The sequence below is a fragment of the Scleropages formosus genome, chromosome 18, assembly GCF_900964775.1.
Source record: "Scleropages formosus chromosome 18, fSclFor1.1, whole genome shotgun sequence".
NCBI lineage: Eukaryota > Metazoa > Chordata > Actinopteri > Osteoglossiformes > Osteoglossidae > Scleropages > Scleropages formosus.
In genome coordinates, this window is record NC_041823.1 from 400,432 (window position 1) to 417,745 (window position 17,314).

General features: G+C 53.1%; 2 protein-coding genes across 7 annotated transcripts; one reads left to right on the top strand and one right to left on the bottom strand.

Moving 5' to 3' along the window:
- Positions 1-321: 321 nt before the first annotated feature.
- On the bottom strand, positions 322-6,412 carry LOC108923689 (protein NLRC3-like). 4 transcript variants are annotated; one of them, XM_018734610.2, is made up of 6 exons: positions 6,011-6,412; positions 5,813-5,923; positions 5,571-5,736; positions 5,347-5,410; positions 4,534-4,771; positions 322-3,747 (listed from the first exon to the last, which is right to left on the bottom strand). In XM_018734610.2, the coding sequence occupies exons 2-6, from the start codon at positions 5,820-5,822 to the stop codon at positions 2,066-2,068; spliced, it is 2,160 nt and encodes a 719-aa protein (XP_018590126.2). In that variant the 5' UTR covers positions 5,823-5,923; positions 6,011-6,412; the 3' UTR covers positions 322-2,065. The 4 variants fall into 4 exon arrangements, with proteins under 4 accessions (XP_018590126.2, XP_018590124.2, XP_018590125.2 ...); XM_018734608.2 differs by having other exon boundaries at positions 5,571-5,681; positions 6,179-6,411; XM_018734609.2 differs by having other exon boundaries at positions 5,571-5,681; positions 6,185-6,409.
- Positions 5,751-12,328, top strand: LOC108923690 (nectin-2-like). Of its 3 annotated transcripts, XR_003798312.1 has the most exons (9): positions 7,941-7,972; positions 8,702-8,917; positions 9,369-9,475; positions 9,562-9,808; positions 9,921-10,214; positions 10,301-10,418; positions 10,687-10,835; positions 11,491-11,796; positions 12,009-12,328. XR_003798312.1 is itself a non-coding variant. In XM_029259871.1 (8 exons), the coding sequence occupies exons 2-8, from the start codon at positions 8,848-8,850 to the stop codon at positions 11,664-11,666; spliced, it is 1,161 nt and encodes a 386-aa protein (XP_029115704.1). In that variant the 5' UTR covers positions 7,941-7,972; positions 8,702-8,847; the 3' UTR covers positions 11,667-12,328. The 3 variants fall into 3 exon arrangements, 2 of the variants coding, with proteins under 2 accessions (XP_029115705.1, XP_029115704.1); XM_029259871.1 differs by having other exon boundaries at positions 11,491-12,328; XM_029259872.1 differs by lacking the exons at positions 7,941-7,972; positions 8,702-8,917 and adding an exon at positions 5,751-5,783 and having other exon boundaries at positions 11,491-12,328.
- Positions 12,329-17,314: the final 4,986 nt, after the last annotated feature.

The window sequence follows — 17,314 nt, forward strand, 5'->3', positions numbered from 1 at the left end:
TGGAACATGTTTCTTTACCACGATGACATGGACGGCTATGTGCTCCTCGTCTGGCAGGTTTTGCATTCACTTTCTTGTGAAAACCCTTGTTGTTCCTGGAGTCACTTCTCAGCAGCACATTACTGCGGGCTTCACAGCTGCCGTGTGTGTGTGTGTGTGTGTGTGTGTGTGTGTGTGTGTGTGTACACTACACGTGTGAGAACTGAAAACGCGTTCAGTGACATACCGCACATCTTCTGTTCTATAAAATGCTCTTCAGGACAAAGAAGAAATCACTGCACAGCTCTGACGTGTGTGAAAAAAAGACAGTAGGGTTGGGCTGTGTGCCTCGGGCGGCATGTCACACTTTTAATAGACAGAAAGTACAACACAGAACCAAGACAGGGCTGTAAAAGACAAAAAGTAAGGACGTGAAAACAAACTGTGAACCAATGGAAGGAACACGGTAACACCACGCTGTCTCACACCCGGCAGCACAGTTCTGCACTCACAGCCTTGTACTGCTGCTGCTCCTTACAACATTTTGGCCCAGGAATGAAACGCACATCTGCTGCTCACACCTGCTGCTCATGCCTGCTCTTCGGCTCCAGAAGCAGGGCCACCGGCTCTCGTCCCACATTCTGCACACCTCGCGACATGTTCCCTGCTGAGGAAGTGACCTCCTCTCTACCTGAACACCACACTTTTACCCTGGAGCTGAGCACAGAACCCTGGCGTTGCAATGAAGTTTAATGAGGAACCGTACCGGTCGCCGTGGGGTCTCCGCTTCTCCTTCTTATCCTCACTTTTCCTCTACAGTCCATCAAGAGTCAGTCTTCTGCTCCCTCAACAGAAAAGGGACACACACTTGTGGAATGTGGGGCATCACCTGCTTCACTGGAGGGACCGTGGTGCAGCGGAGCGGAGCACAGCCTCCTCGTTCTCTCTCCTAATGGCTCTTTCTCCTAGTTTTCCTCCTTCTCCTCCTCCTCCTTTCTGACTTTCTCTTGTTCTCTGTCACTCCACTCTTCTTCGCCACAACAGCGGAGACCCAAACACCATGGCACAGAAGAAGCTCTTTGCTCCACACTCTCTGCCCAGAGCGCTTCCTGCGAAATGTACTTGCTCTGGTTCATTCGTGTCTTTCTCTCGGCTCTGTGCACATCCATCGCATCTTTGCTATTCCAGCTCTTTCTGTCTCCTTCAGCTCTTGGAGACCATTTTGTTTCCCAGAAAGTTTCTACCTTCTAAATGTGCAGGCAAGTCTAAGAGGAGCAAAGGCTGCTACTTCCCATCTTCTTTCTATTCCATCATGGACGTCCCAGTGAAGAGAGACGTATCCTCCCCAAACACACTTCTCGCAGCATGTGTGAGGTTAAAGGGCAACGTCTGGATTTCAAAGTAGCATGACTGACATGATCACCTGTCGAAAAGGGCAATGCGTCACGGTTCGGTTGGTGCCCCTTTCCGTCTCGCGCTCCACCTGCTCCTCCACAGTGCGCTGACATTGCAGAAAACTCCATTAGAGTTCAGTGATTTTGCAAACAAACATTTGCGTTGAGCTGAGCGGCTCAGTGGTGCTGTGGAGGTGTGTGTCGCGTCGCCCTGTTGTGGAGACGAGCGGATAACTAAGTTCGGCACGGAAGATCACCTTTTCAAAAAGCGTCGTTCAAAAAGTTAAAGATGATGAAAGGAGCCGAATCTCCTGCTTCTCCCTCCTCTAACGCCTATCATGGAAACCATGTACTGCGGGCGACACTGACGAGTGGCTTTCTTTCTAAACGTGAAACATAAAATAATCGTAAAGAGCGATAACTTTAACGTGCTATAAATGACATGCAGACGTATGAGAATGAGCTGTGAATGAGGGGACAGTGCTGTGGCTGTAACTGGATGCAAGTGCAACACAAATACAACGGTGCCCAGATTATGAGCTCCAAACAGACACCAGTTGTGATCAGACATGCACACAATGCATTGAACAAAACCGATTTGAGTCATTGTCCAGAAGTCACTTGACTATTTACCGCTCAATGCGTCTCTTTGGCTTCACTGCGGATAAGTAAAGCAGTGTAACGAAGGGAAATCACTGCAAGACACTTCCTCCGTCTTCCAGCTCCTCCTCGTCACGTCTCGTGTTCTTCCTGTCCGCTAAAGTCATTGTTAGATTGCCTCTTTCCTCGGGACACACGTGCTCCATTTCTTTTAAGCAGTAGCGGAGCTCGTTTGTCATCTGCGGAGACACGTTCTCCTTCATCTTCTCCATGATGTAGCGAGCTGTTTCCTGCAGATCGAGTGGCCCGCTCTCAGTCCGTGCCAACGCACCTTGTAGGAGACCTTTCCTGGACTCCAGCGAGAGCCCCAGAAGGAAGCGCAGGAAGAGGTTCAGGTTAGGGTTCTTACTGCCCAGAGCCTTGTCCACTGCACTCTTGTGCAAGTCAAACAATGTTATTCTTGCACACTTCTCCCGATGTGGGGCACCTGTCCTTGGTTCAGGGTCAAGGAGGTTCTTGTATGTGTCTGCATATGAATTGAACACATAGAGAGCAGCCAAGAACTCCTGGACGCTGAGGTGCACAAAGCTGTACGCCTTGCACTGAACGAGCACATCTTCCTCTGGGAAGATCTCTGTACAGAGCCCAGAGTGCAATGAAGCTTGAGTAGCGTCAATCCCACACTCTTTCAGGTCTCCCTCATAAAACACAAAGTTTTCCTTTTCCAGCTGATGAAATGCAAACTTGGCCAGTTTCTGAATGAGTTCTTTGTCATCTTGTGACAGGACCTTCAGGTCTGGCTCTCTGCTCTCGGAATGCTTCTCCTTCTTCATGTTGGTCTGAATAAGGACAAAGCTTATGTATATTTGTGTAAGAGTGGTGGGGATTTCTCTGCTCTCGCTCTCACCTGACATGGTAGGCTCAAGAAATGTAGCTAAAATCCAGCAGAACACTGGTATGTGACACATGGTGCAGAGACCTTTTGATTTCTTTATGTGCGACATCACTTTGTAGGCAAGGTCCACGTCACCGACTTTCTTCAGGAAATATTCCTTTGTCTGAGGCTTTCCGAACCCATGTATCTCAGTCACGCGGTGGACACACTCAGCTGGGACTCGAGCGGCTGCTGCTGGTTGGGAGGTTATCCAGAGGAGGGCCGATGGGAGCAGGTTCCCCTTGATGAGGTTGGTCAGCAGCACATCTAAAGATGCTGACCGTCTTACGTCAAACAAGTTGTCGTTGTTGTGGAAGTCTAGAGAAAGTCGGCTTTCATCCAGACCGTCAAGTATGAGCAAAACGTTCAATTCATCCAGGTCAACACTTTCAAGTCCTTTAAGTTCTGGAAAGTACAACTGGAGCAGTTGCTGAAGGCTGCATTTTTTACCTTTTTGAAGGTTAAGATCACGAAAAGAAAGAGGAAAAACGAAATTAATATGTCCGTTGGCCTTTCCTTCGGCCCAGTCAAGTATGAATTTCCGCACAGAGATGGTTTTTCCGATGCCAGCAATGCCCTTTGTGAGCACAGTTCTCATGGCTTTCGGGCGCCCAGCCAAGCGCTTAAAGATATCGTTGCATTTAACCGAGGTCCCCTTAACCGCACTCATGCCATGTTCTTCACTGACCAGGTCACTTCCACCCACGGTGATGCACAGCTCTGTGTGGATGTCATTCAGGAGGACTGAGCTCCCTTGCCTTGCTATGCCTTCAGAAACGCATTCATGCCTTCTCTTCAGATGCTCCTTCAGTTTCTGTTGGCCTATTTTTATTGACTGATCTAAGGATAAAAGTAAAACAACGAGTTAAATGAAATCAGTATTTACACCTTCAGGAATCTTCTAAACGTCCCCAATCGCTGCCCCGCACAACAGGTCCACTGGTCATTTAAGAGCTGCTTTAGAGTTAGGAATTGTGATGCCGTCATTCTCTTTGCCAAACACTACGTTGCACGATCACCGGAAGGAATACTGCAGAACCCAAATGGTACTAAAAGGAAAGAAAATTTGAGAGGACAGCAGAGTTTTGTGGAATATCAGCGGCGAAGAGGCTCTGTATACAGTATGCTGCGCCACGCGTAGAGTGAACCAGTGGCCACAAACAAATACCGCACCACCTCCAGACCATTTAAAGCATAACATTTCAAATACACACACACACACACACACACATTTTCAGAACCGCTTGTCCCTTACGGGGTCACGGGGAACCGGAGCCTACCCGGCAACACAGGGCGTAAGGCCGGAGGGGGAGGAGACACACCCAGGACGGGACGCCAGTCCGCCGCAAGGCACCCCAAGCGGGACTCGAACCCCAGACCCACCGGAGAGCAGGACTGCGGTCCAACCCACTGCGCCACCGCACCCCCTTTTTCAAATATATCATGGAATTTATTATAACGTCGGCAGTAAACTAAATGGTGTCAACGGCAAAGCTGACAAGGGTTTCGAATGGAATATTGAGAGGAAACACGGTAACAAAGTCTGCTTCCTCCACTGGCGGTCTGTCCTGCCGCAACCGACCGAATGAACCGGTTCCAGGTCTTCCAAGACAAAGCAGCTCTTACTCCTCTGCTCCTCTCTCTCCAGCGAGTGTGCAAGGTCCATCTGGTTGATGTTCCTCAGGATGTGCAGTGTGATCTTCAGAGCCCTCTCTTCACCCCAGGCCTCCATCATCTTCTCAGGGATGATCGCGCTGCCTGTGTCCTGCAGAGCCTCAAAGCATTCTGGGTAATGTTGGCTCACCTGCCTGCTGAACTCTGTCAGCTCGTCCTTCGTGAGCTTCCCGAGAGCGCTCTGGAGAGACTGCGAGAGCCAAAGAACACATCCGTCTGATCACGGAGAAGTACTTTGTACGGAAAGGCACGGCTCACCCGGAATTACACTGTGTGTGTGTGCGCGTAGCGCGTCTAAGCCCTACGCGTGTTATACAATGCACTTTGATGCTTTGCAGAAAAAGGGTTCCCAAGTGTGACCAAATAAGTAGAGATGCGTGTAATGAAGACTGATGAAGTAAATAAATGAGTAAATAATGAAGTCAACGGCGCTGCCGTGCGGAGAGGTGTCCCAGCACACGGAGTGCGATGAAGCGCCAGTTGCGGCAGCGCGGCGCCTCCGCACTCGCGCTGCTTGCCAGTTAGGTGAGGTAAGCGAGCGTGCGGTTGCTACGGAAACGGGCTCTCTGAACGGCAAGGAGGGAAAACGAGTAGCCTTGCAGCAGGAAACACGGGTGTGGAACGTGTAGGTGTACAGCGGCGTGTGTGAAGCAAGAGCGCGGCAGGTAGGAAGCGATCACGGAGACTGCCGCGACTGACTCGCACTGCAGCGCCGCTGTCATTTCGTCGTGGAGAACCGAGTAGCAAGAGAATAGGAAAGCAGACCTCGAGAGCGAGCACGAAGTACGTAGACCGGTCCGTCTTGTCGGGATCCGCGGGTTGTCTCGGCCTGCGAACGAGGAGAGCGGGAGAACGGGAGAGACGACATTTTTCACATTTTTCAGCCCCGCATCCTCGGTGCGACGGTGACTAGCATGCAGAGTCATCGCGGCGTGCGATGGGACGACCGGCGAGGTTAAAGAAATCGGGCTGCGAGCCACCGAGATCACCTGGAATCACGCGCCTCTTCTCCCTTTAAATTGATGGGATAGTCCATGGAGTTGTCAGTCTTCATGGACGTGCAGCTGGCCACAGGTGTCCCTGCTCTCTGCGGCCGGACTCTGCGAATCACACGTGAGATCGGCTTCCGCTCAGCCTCCGCTCTTGCTACCACCCCTTGAAACAGGATACAGAGCAGCGATGAGGCTGAGCCTCGATGCAGGGTACGTGTCAGAATGATCCAAGAGATCACCTCGAAGCATCGCGAAGTGCTGCGTTCACATCCGCCGGGTAACTCGTGGGCTTTTCGCTCGTCTCGGAGGAACAGCTGGGCACAGGCGACCCTGCTCTCCCCACCTGGACTCTTTGACCGGGACACAGAGAAAGAGCTCCCGGTGAGCGTCACGCTCTCGTCCCCTCGTGTACCGTTTACCTTTTCCACGTGAAGCACCTTGGCTCACGGCCGTGCTGCCGTAGGGAAGCGGCGTAAGGCAGCGCCGACCGAGCGACGGGTGGGGGTTTTGAGCGCGACGACGCACGACCTTTACACGTCCATGGAGAGTGTAGGAAACCTGTAGAGATCAGAAGGGTCACTTTTGCGCAGCCGCGTAAAACTCACGCCGACCTTTCGGTCCTCGGGTCCGGGGCAGAATGTGGCTCCTCGTTCTCCCCAGAGAGACTCATGATGGCAACCGAAGCTCAGGTGCGCCGCGCTCCGGGAACGAGAGTCCAGCAAGTCCGGAACGTGCTGTTGAGAGCTGCCTATTAACAGAGACACGAGCGAAGCATGTGGCAAAACCAGTTCCTCACGAGTGACAAAAGGGAAAAGAAACACGGGGACGCAAAGTGACGCATTTCGGCTGTGCGAAAGACACGCACGCGCGCGCACACACACGCACACACACACACACACACACATACACACACACACACTCCCAAATACAGCGAAACTGTGCTCACGACATGAAAACGTGCACTTTTCACCCAAACGGGACGTTTCGGGACCTTTTTATCACCCTGTCGTTTGATCCGTGACGCCGGGCGCTGAGCTCCGCTCTTACCGCGGCTCCAACGAGGAAACCCGGTACTCTGGAGGGCTCCTGGTTAACCATGTTGACGGTACGCGCTCCGTCCCGGAAGGCGGGCCGCCGACAGAAAAGAAGCAACCGGAGGACCGCCATTTGGTGACGGGGGAAGGCGGCAGGGACAGTGACGGCGATCTGCCCCGAACGGGATTCGAACCCAAAGAAGCCGTTGCGTACAGTAGTTTAGCACAATTTCCTCGCGACTTTGGGAACCTTTCCCATCCGCCGCCTCCGCCGGGGCCTGCGAGCGTCCGCGCCGAGTCGGACGCCACGGAGACACGGGGACGTTCCTCGGGTAGAAATCAAATTCTTCACGCGCTCGTCTGGACCGCGCGCTTTCCGCACCAACTCTTTATTTGTCACGCATTTCGAGCAAATGAAATGTTCGCACTGTCAGCAGGTACCACGAAGCAATACGTACAGTATGTCCATCTAGCTACCTGTGTATTTACGTATTTATTACGGGACACAACGCGCAGGTGTGGGGTCCGACGAAACGTTCAGGAGGGAAGTGACACCGAACAGGGACTCGATCGTTCCTTCGACGCTTTGTGTGTGAAGTGGCGCCGTCCAGCTCCTCGCCGTGGACGCTCCGCTCCGGAGCTTCTTTGTCCACGGCTGCTGGTAGAGTTTGGCTTTTGCTCCCCCTCTCTGCTCTCTGCTTCCCTGGATCACGTGTCCCGGTTTCTGACAGATGTCACACACTTTTACTGGGGTCGCATCCTTCTTTTACCCTTTTGTGTTGAAACGGTTCGTATTTCCTTTGGAAATGATCACCGGGCCGTCGGTTAGATGCAGGATTTCGGAGAACTTTCTCACACACCTATCTGACCCTTATTAGGAGCTCTGCTCATTAATATGCGTCACTCGCAATTGTATCGAATAGTGGACTGGACTGCTCACTGGACGCGTCGTTTTCGTCCTCGCAACGCGTCACCGTTTCGGTGTGAAACGAAAGCTCACCGGGAACATGGTCAATACGAACCGCTCTCATTCCTGACAAGACGAAGCCGAAATCGTTCTTGAAATCACGTCGAGTGTGACCTCACACCTTAGTTCACGCTGTTGCTCAGGAAAATCGTGACAAACACGCTGTCCCAGAATTTAAACATAAGAAAACGGTGTCTGCACCTTGACGTTTGTCACCTCGCATCTGTGACACAAGAATGGACAATGGACAACCGACCGGCCACCGTCAGCAACGGGGTCGCGGTGAGCCGGAGCCTATCCCAGAAACGAGGGGCACGCCCAGGACGGGACGCCAGTCTGTCGCGAAGCACCCCACGCAGGGCTCGAACCCCAGACCCGCCACGCAGAGTTAACTAAAGGTGAGAAGCAGCTCCCAGCACATGACCTGAGCATTTTACACTGTTTTACCACGTGTTGGTGGCACTGGCTCTATGGTGCACTCAGGGGGTGCTGTGGGAACAGGACTTGTCTTCTAAGGACTACGTGAAGTCCCTCCCCGGAGCTCCTTTGGCATCCAGTTCATCCCCTGAATGTCCCTCACTGCACTTTGGGACTTTTACTCTGCTACTGTGACAGGGTACAAGTCTCCTGGACTGGGGTTCACACGACCCTCGCTAAACGTTTCATTTGTATGTCTGTGTGTGTGTGTGTGTGTGTGTGTGTGTGTGTGTGTGTGTGTGCTCAGTCATCTCAGCCTGTGTGGTGTTTGCATGTTCTTCCAATGTCTGCGCGGGTTTCCTTGGAGTGCTCTGGTTTCCTCCCACAGTCCAAACACATGCTATTCAGGTTCCCCCCATAGAATGTGAGTGACAGAGAGTGTGTGTGTGTGTTCCACTGATGTATGGATGAGTGACCCAGTGTAAGTAGTGTATCTAGCAGTGTAAGTCACGCGGTGAATACGGTGTGTGTGCTCATAACACTACATAGTTTCCGTAACGAATAAATGTTAACTGTAAATGTGTGGGGACGAATTTGGGCCATAGGATGGCAGACGCGCTCCTCTTCCCTCCCTCTGGGAACCCGTGCGGCGCGCGGACCATCCAGCTGGACACATCCGGACGCACGTGTGTGTGTGTGTGTGTGAACAGTCGCCCGCTTCCTGCCGCGTTCACTGGTCTCCACGGCAACGGGACGCCTGTCGAGACGCAATTCGGGACCCCGACTCACCGGACCCCGACTGGTCGGATACGCGGAGCTCTGCGCGTCTTGCTTGGGACCGCTTTCGCTCCAGATCATGGGAGGAGACGGCGCTCGAGCCACGCTTTCACTCGTGCACGTGCTCCTGCTCTTTACACCCGTAGGAGGTAAGAACCGATCGGCCCGGTTCCTCCTGTGTCGGAGCGAAAGTGGCACCTGCGCGATGCCGCGGAATATGTGTGTGTCTCCGCGTGTGTCTCCGTCCGTGTGCGTGTCTGTGTGCGCGCGCGCGCGCGCGCCGTGCGAAGAAAGAAAGAGCCGAAGTGAGACGCGGAGACGCACGCGGCGCTCTGTCTGTGTCTCCTGACGGAAACGGACTGAATGGACAGAAACGTGACTTGGACCGGACAGGGACACTGGCTGGACACCGGACACTGGACGACCCATATCTGCCCAGCCCGGCTCCCACTCTGACGAATTAGCTGCAAAACAGTTAGTACCACGGTAAAAGTGTTGCGCGGTGGTCTCCGCACCTCGGACCCAGGACGCGGGACGTGGCTCCGTCCAGACGGGTGGGGACGGTGCTTCGCTCAAGCCCGTTTGGATGCTTCCCTCCAGGTGCCGAAGGTCAGCGGGAGCCGCGCCACGAAGTGGAGGCGAACCAGGGGGATGCGGTCATTTTACCCTGTTACCCTGCGAGCGAGGACGGAGACGAGGTCGCGTACGTAAGTGGACACGTAGAACTGTAGACGTCTCGAGCGGACAGCTCTCGGGCTCCGGCGTCCTCAGTTTCCCGTCCCCTGCCGTGTAGGTCGAGTGGTTTCTGAAGCCCCCGGAGAGGCGGCGAGTCGACGTCGCCCAGTTGGCCCCAGGACTGGGTCCCGCTTACCTGGACTCCCCCCTCAAAGGACGGGTGTCCTTCACGGAGGCCTCGCTGTCGGACAGCAGCATCATCATCGCCGACGTGAAGATGAGCGACGAGTGCGAGTACATCTGCTCGTACCTGAACCTTCCCAGTGGTCTGTTTGTGAGGATCGTCACGTCCCTCGTTGTGCTCGGTCAGTGTGCGCTCGCTCAGCTGCGTGTGACCGTTTGGACGGCGGATTGCCGGTAACGTGGACTCGTCTCACTCGGAACACGTCTCCTTTCCCTCTTCCCGCGTCACTGCAGCCAAGCCCATAAACACGGCTTCCCCGGTGACCGTGGCGGCGGGCGCGGCGCCCGTTGTGGTCGCTCGCTGCAACTCGACCAACGGGAAGCCGGCGGCGCAGATCTCCTGGGCAACGGGGGTCGACGGCAACGCGACCGTCACGGAGACGCCGGGCACCGGGAGCACGAGGACGGTAACGAGCGAGCTGTGGCTCGTACCGACGGCTGCCGACAACGGCAGAGACGTCCGCTGTGTCGTAAGCCATCGCGCTCAGGAGAAGCCCGAGACCATTGACATGTGGCTCTCCATTGAGTGTAAGAGCGGCGCGGCCTTTCTCGGTGTCCGCCGGCAGCTCGCACCCCGACGCCCCGATCTCCACCGGTGTCCTTCTGTGTCTCAGACCCCCCACAGGTGACCATTGCGGTCTATGATGACGAGTGGTACGTGGGCGGCGGCAACGCCCGGCTCGTCTGCCAGGCCGACGGGAACCCTCCCCCCTCCGCCGTGACGTGGACAGTGTGAGTGACCCGGTGTTTGGGCACAGAGGGGCGTGCGGTCGGAACCGGGGACATCGGTCAGCTGTGCTCTCGGCTGAAGCCGTCGCGGCACTTTGACGCATTTGTTGGGAGTGTGATGGGATATAAAACTACTGGAACGGGGTTATATACTGCTGTGATGTAGTAGTGTATGTGTCTACACACGCGCGCACGCACACACACACACACACACAGGTATATATGCTACTGGCGACATGAGAGCAAGCAGTGTCCCTCCCCTCTCTGCCAGACCCTCAGACCTGATGCCCGGGACCGTGCGGGTCAAGGAGAACATCTTGACCGTGCCGAAGGTGGACCGCAGGATGAACGCCACCTTTGTGTGCGAAGCGTCCAACCGCCTGGGAGTGGGGAGGCAGCGGGTCACGCCCGTGATCAGAGGTGAGCCGTACTGCCACGCGCACCGCGCCCGGCCCTGGGGGTCCACACGGGACACGCGCTAACCGAAGGTAGGCTTTACCCGTTGGGTGGCAAGTCGGTTCCGAACCTTCTTCTCAGGGGACTTCCCCAAGGGCTGCGAGGAGCTCTGCTCGGCTTTCTCAAAAACATCAATGCGAAGCCTCCGAGTCCAAACATCAGCGCGTCCCTGCCGCTCCTCTGGTGGCGGCGCCCCCGCATGGACGCATGGAGCATTGCTCAGCGCTCGCGTTGCGTGACGCCACTCGGGTCTGCGCTGTGAAGTGCGAGCCGAAGGAAGCCGGGCCTCCCCGCGACACCGATAACTCGAGGGAGTGTCGTGCGTGGAAGACGGGACGCACGAGACCTCGGTGGCGCATTGAAGCGATTTTGCCGACATATTTAGACAGTTGTTTCCGCGTTTCTCACATATCATTACTGTGTGTTTCAATAGTTCTCTTGCAAAGGCTGCGGAGCAAAAGCTTATCTTTGGAACTTGGTTATAAATCAGTGCAACGGCTTCCTTTAGTCGTTCCTCTTTTACAGGCCGACCTTTAAAGAGACGAGAGTTGAGCCGTTCATGAATAGTAATGAGCTCTTAATGAGCCCTGAGTAATTACATGTGTCGTGTCTCCCCAAGACAAGCCGCTGCCGCACCAGGCTCCGGTGACCGGTGGCATCGTTGGGGGGATCTTCGGCATCGTCCTGCTGCTGCTCGCTGTTGGCGCCGTGCTCTGGGTTCTCTGGAGTCGTCAGATAAATGCGAGCACCCAGACCGACTGTCTGGGGGAAACGTGGTCCTCGTTCGACCTTTGAGTCGACTCGTCCGCTCAGGCCGTGTTTCGTGCTTCTCGGACAGCGCCTGGGTCTCCGGCAGAACCACGAGTCGGCGGGGAGCCCCAAACAAAAGCCCCTCCCCCAAGAAGCCCGGAGACTCCGGCGGCAGGTAATGGCAGAGTTGCAATAATTCGATGGAAACGTGTCCGTTTGTGTCCCCAAGACGAGTCGCTTTCCCGCCCAGGTGAGCGGTACCATCAACTGGGGGATCTTTGGCATCTGCTTACCACGCTGGTTGCCATGCCTCCCGAAAACAACGAGTTAAGGGTAAACGAGCACCTAGTTTCCACGACTCCCCCACTTAATGCTGTGCTTTGACAGGGTGAAGGCGGTTGTCCCCCCGGAGCGAGAGACGGAAAAAGACGAGCGACCAGAGTTGAGAAGCTGGAGTGGCTGCCCTCTGCTCCCATTGCCCTTCTTCTCCCCGGCGCCCTTGTTCCAGCTGAAAGAATAAATTCTTGAAGAACAACTGAGTTCAGAGGTCGTGGCTCCGTGTCCTTCTGCGAGGAGAACCGGGCAGCCGCCCATCCCGCCCCTGTCCTTCGTTCAACTTTTATTGTCTCGCTGGTGCTCGACGGTCCCGTGCACGAAAAGTAAAGCTCGGAGGTTCTCGGTTCTGGCTCCGTTGTGGTGGAACGACCTCACCCTGTCACTCAGAACTGCTGAAACCCTTGTCTACATTCAAGAAGGGTCTGAAAACTCGCCTTTTCCGGACCCATTTTGCCCGAGATCTCCAGCTCGTGTGGTGTAAATGTTCATGTATCGTAACTTCATGATCATCACCAGATATGCCTTTACACAGTTGCTAAGTGTTTATATTTTTCTCAAAAAAATAAAACTATTACTAGGAAAGTGATCAGGAATCGTCAACGTTAGGATAGTTTTACACAGCTTCTCGTGATGAACGATGCTTCATGTGGTAGAAAGTAACAAACTCACTGCACTTCAGAATCGCATGTCTGTATCTAAGTGTCTCCTCCTGCTAATATGTAATGAACGCATTGTATTTTCTATGAGGTGTTCGTCAAAAGTGAGGGTGTTGGACAAAAGTGTCTGATAAGTGACCAAGTAAATGTAAATGCACCTGCAAACCAAGAAAGAAACGTGCGTGTTGTGGATAAAACGCTGCTGTCGTCAGTGAAGACATGACACGAAAGAGATGAAGAAGGACCCAGTGCACAAGTAGGACGCAATAATGTCCCAGCGCGTGGATCCGTCCCAGGGACACCGCCGGTCCAGACATCGGGAAGCGGAAGGTACCTCGCAGCACCCGGACGCCGCCCGGAGGATTCCGAGTGTAAAACGAGAACAACGAAACTTGACCGAGCGGCCGAGCGTCGCTTCGAAGGAGCTGCTGTGGACATCGGTGGCTGCGGGGGGAGCGAAGCACCAGGCAACACGTAGAGCTTCGAATCACCGCGCTCTGTGGACGGCCAGCACGAAGTAGCCAGACTGGTCCAGCTTAAGGAACTCTTGTGCTTCCCCAGCGCTGCATTGTGGGGTTCGGTGGTGTCCGCTTCTATTACCGGGCCCCAGCAGTTCACACCGGGCAGGGGGGTCACCTCCTTCAAGGAGAGCCGAACGTGTCCCAGCGTCCCTCGTGCAGCCGCCGCTTTCTTATTGCAGTCACACAGGTTCGACAGGTTAGTGATGCTCCTTTGTGCCATTATGTAGTGTGTAACTCAATCGTTTCACTCCACCTCGTTCACCGTGTTCACCATGGTTCAGCTTCCCCCGGCGCCGGCCTCCTTCCTGACTGAATTAACGTCATTTCAACGTGACTTTTAACTCTTTTATCATTAATGTCACACAAAGTCCTTTAATATTTTATAGCAAACTAACACACATCTTTAAAATCCAGGGTGTGTGTGTGGACAAGGAGAGTAACCAGCAGGGACTTTGTTTCTGCCATGGGGGTGTGTGCAGTGCTCATGTTCATCCTCGGCTCCGTTCACCTGGTTTCTACAGGTGAGGTACTGTGACTGACTACGGTACTCAGTGTACTCTCTCTCTCTCTCTCTCTCTCTCTCACACACACACACCATGAAATAGAAGATGATCAATATTTGATGTTACATTTATATTCCTTTATTTAGCTGGGGCTTTACTACAAAGTAACTTCCAATGAACTCTATGTAGTGTTACTAGATGGGTGGATGGATGGATGGATAGATAGATCCCACAAAGGAAATTATTATGTTACAGCAGCAGAATACAAGTCTGAAAATACTTGCAATATAAAAAATATAAAAACAAGTGGAAAAATACAAGATAAAAATATGTACAATTATATATATAGTTGGAGGAATAGTAAATAAGTACGCATACATTTTCAGAACCGCTTGTCCCATTCGGGTTTGCGGGGAACCGGAGCCTACCCGGCAACACGGCGTAGGGCCGGAGGGACACCCAGGACGGCACCCCAAGCGGGACTCGAACCCCAGACCCACGGGAGGGCGGGACCCGGTCCAACCCGCTCTGCCACTGTGCCACCCTGCCCCTTGTTAGTAAATCTAAGTATATTTAAATAAATATTATCAGCCCACACACCTTGCTCACCGCAGGGACTTACACTGCTAGATACACTACCTACAATGGGTCACTCGTCCACACATCAGTGGAACACACACACACACAATCTGTCACTCACACACTATCGGGAACCTGAACAGCATGTGGGAGGAAACCAGAGCACCCGGAGGAAACCCACGCAGACTCTGGGAGAGCATGCAAAATCCACACGGACTGTCAACTGTCATTTTTCATATTGTTGTGTTGTTTCGTACTCTATATTTTCCATTAAATTCTAAAAACTTAAAGAATTTCTATATTTGCACCTGGTGTTACAAAAGTCCAGCTTACAAATTTTCAAAGTATTGAAATTGATCTTCTAATCTTGTTTCGGTTCCAAGATCTTCGGAGTTTCGATAAGGAACGATAAGCTTGGAAAGCGGAGCTCTTGCAGTTCTCACCACATATTATTCATGGCACATGTGCAGTAACCCTTCGCGAAGGACAGATGATGACACCGATGTGGAGAGACACGATTGTGACACCATGTGTCACACATGACAGATTTACAGATGTGAATAGTAGAAAGAAAGACATCCAGTTCTGTCCAACAGTCTTGCAAACACAATGGGCTACGAACATAAAATGGCTTTGCAGTATGAAACAGTAAAATTACAGGTATGTAAAACTTTTTTTGAGAGAATGGTAACTGATGTCCCAGTATGAAGAGCTCCACCAACAGAGCTCTCTGTTCAGTCAGTCTCACTTACTGCTGATAACTCTGTTTACCATGTGTGTGCCCAACTACTTGTCCAGGCCATGGTGACATCCCATCTGGATACTGCAACTTTCTCCTATGTGGCCTTCTTGCTACTGCCATCAAACCTCTACAGCTGAAACAGAATACCACGGTATAAGTTGTGCTTGACTTGCCAAAGCATTTGCATGTATCTCCTCTACAATGACTTCCTATAGCTCGCTCACACACACACACGTTGACTGAAACTGCTCGTCCCAAATGGGGTTGCGGCAAACTGGAGCCTAACCCGACAACAGAGGGCACAAGGCTGGAGGGGATGCCAATCCATCGCAAGGCACTCTAAGGGGGACTCGAACCCCAGACCCCCCCCAAGAGCAGGCACAGGCCCAACCCACTGCACCCCCTTGCTTTCCATACTTGCCTGGATCAAATTCAAGACCCTGGTTATTGTCTACAAATGCATCAATAGAACTGCTCCCAGATATTTACAGGACTTGATCAACCGCTACACCCCAACCAGACCCCTTCGCTCGTCTGCTTCCGCTCGCTTCGTGGTCCCATGCATAAAAGGTAAAGCACGGAGGTTCTCGGTTCTGGCTCCGTTGTGGTGGAACGACCTCCCCCTCTCACTCAGAACTGCTGAATCTCTGTCTACATTTAAAAAGAGTCTGAAAACTCGCCTCTTCCAGGCTCACTTTGCCCGAGATCGCTCCAAGACTATGAAATTGCCCTATCCGGGCTTAACATGATCAGTAACACGGTGAGTGGATCCCATGAGGAACAGTAAGGAGCCACTTCCTTGCAGCAGGAATCCTTGCCAACGACATGGTCACCTGGACACTCCAGTACCTTCATTCACTAGTGGATCCACTTCAGGAGGGCTACTGACACAGAACTCCGGCGTGAAGATCTGCAGTGTTCTTGATAAGACCTTTTTCCAGAGAAACAGAAATCTGCTATTTCCCCCCGTCTGCTGGACGCAGTGGCTTGATGTCGATAGACCCGCTGGAACCGGGGACTTTGAGACCACAACTAAAATCGGAGCAAAGCACCCTGGACACGTGTTCTCGCCCACTTGGCTCGGAGGCTCGTACACTCAACGGGGACCCCTGCCCGGCACACCGGAGACTCCTTTGAGAAGTAGGAGAGCTGCGGGTCTCCTGGGATTCTGGTCCCGCCGCAGCAACGCCATGATCTAACGGCCTTTGGGTTCCCAGGTTTGGTCCGTCCACCGCTCCGGTGCGTCCGAACGTCCGGCAGGAGTCGGCCCAGTGCCAGGACCATGAGACGCGCTTTAGGTGCCCCTGCAAGTAACCAGTAGCTGTGCAGCAGCAGGTAGCAGCAGGTTCAAGATTCTCCAGAGAAGGAAGGTCCAGTGATGTGATTACAGCATGCAAGGAGGAAATGGTTGTTGCGCCTCGAGTTCACGTTTGTCGGTTCTACAAAACATTCTGAAGTGTCACGTTCCTGTACTTGTGTTTGTAGACGTGCAGTAAAGAGATTCTGAATGATCTCATTTTCGTTTCTGGGGGGAAAATAGATCTTCAGTGGAAGAGTTTTTTTGGGGGGGAACTAAAAATGGGTAGGTGTCTCTCACTGCACACGTCAGCTTCTTGAGCTCTTCCAGACTTGGTTTCCATATGAAACTCGAGAAGTTCAGTCACACGGTGTTTGGCATCGGTCCCCAGAAACAGGACAAAGAAACATTTTGAGCTGGAAGCTCCATGTGTGTATCCTGTACCGATCATGGCCACCAGCGTTACTTGACTTCCTGGAAGCACCGAATTCAAACCTACGTCCCGTGGCAGTAAAGTAGAACTGTTGAAGCAGCTCTCGACAACATGCTGCATAGTATCAGAGTGAAACGTTTAGCGAGGGTCGTGTGAACCCCAGTCCAGGAGACTTGTACCCTGTCCCAGTAGCAGAGTAAAAGTCCCAAAGTGCAGTGAGGGACATTCAGGGGATGAACTGGATGCTAAAGGAGCTCCGGGGAGGGACTTCACTTGAACACGTACTGTACGTGTATATAGATATACAGTAGATACTCTATATATATAGGTGAGCGTTCAAATTCCATAGAAGGAGTCCAGGTCCTGTTACCACGTGTCTCTGTGCACCAAAGGGCGAGGGTTCAAATCCCACCTCCCGCTGTAGTACCTTTCGACTACTTACCCTCGTTCGCTCCAGCTCCGTGAAGGGGGAAATGACTGCAAGATGCTTTGGAGAAAAGCATGAGCCTGATATCAGTAACATGCTGTACGGTTTTGCTCAAACGGGGTCATTTCTCCTTACTGGGAGAGCAGAAGCGAAACGGAGTGACGCGTGAGCTGCTCGCCGACTAAACGCACCGTGTTTT

Coding starts and splice junctions, on each gene's coding strand:
- LOC108923689 (XM_018734608.2), bottom strand. CDS start 6,243: ATGAGTCTCTCTGGGGAGAACGAGGAGCCACATTCTGCCCCGGACCCG. Junction 5,682..5,812: donor GCACTTCGCGATGCTTCGAG/GTGATCTCTTGG, acceptor TGTGATTCGCAG/AGTCCGGCCGCAGAGAGCAG. Junction 3,748..4,533: donor GGAGAGAGAGGAGCAGAGGA/GTAAGAGCTGCT, acceptor TTTTATCCTTAG/ATCAGTCAATAAAAATAGGC.
- LOC108923690 (XM_029259871.1), top strand. CDS start 8,848: ATGGGAGGAGACGGCGCTCGAGCCACGCTTTCACTCGTGCACGTGCTC. Junction 9,476..9,561: donor ACGGAGACGAGGTCGCGTAC/GTAAGTGGACAC, acceptor CCTGCCGTGTAG/GTCGAGTGGTTTCTGAAGCC. Junction 10,419..10,686: donor TCCGCCGTGACGTGGACAGT/GTGAGTGACCCG, acceptor CCTCTCTGCCAG/ACCCTCAGACCTGATGCCCG.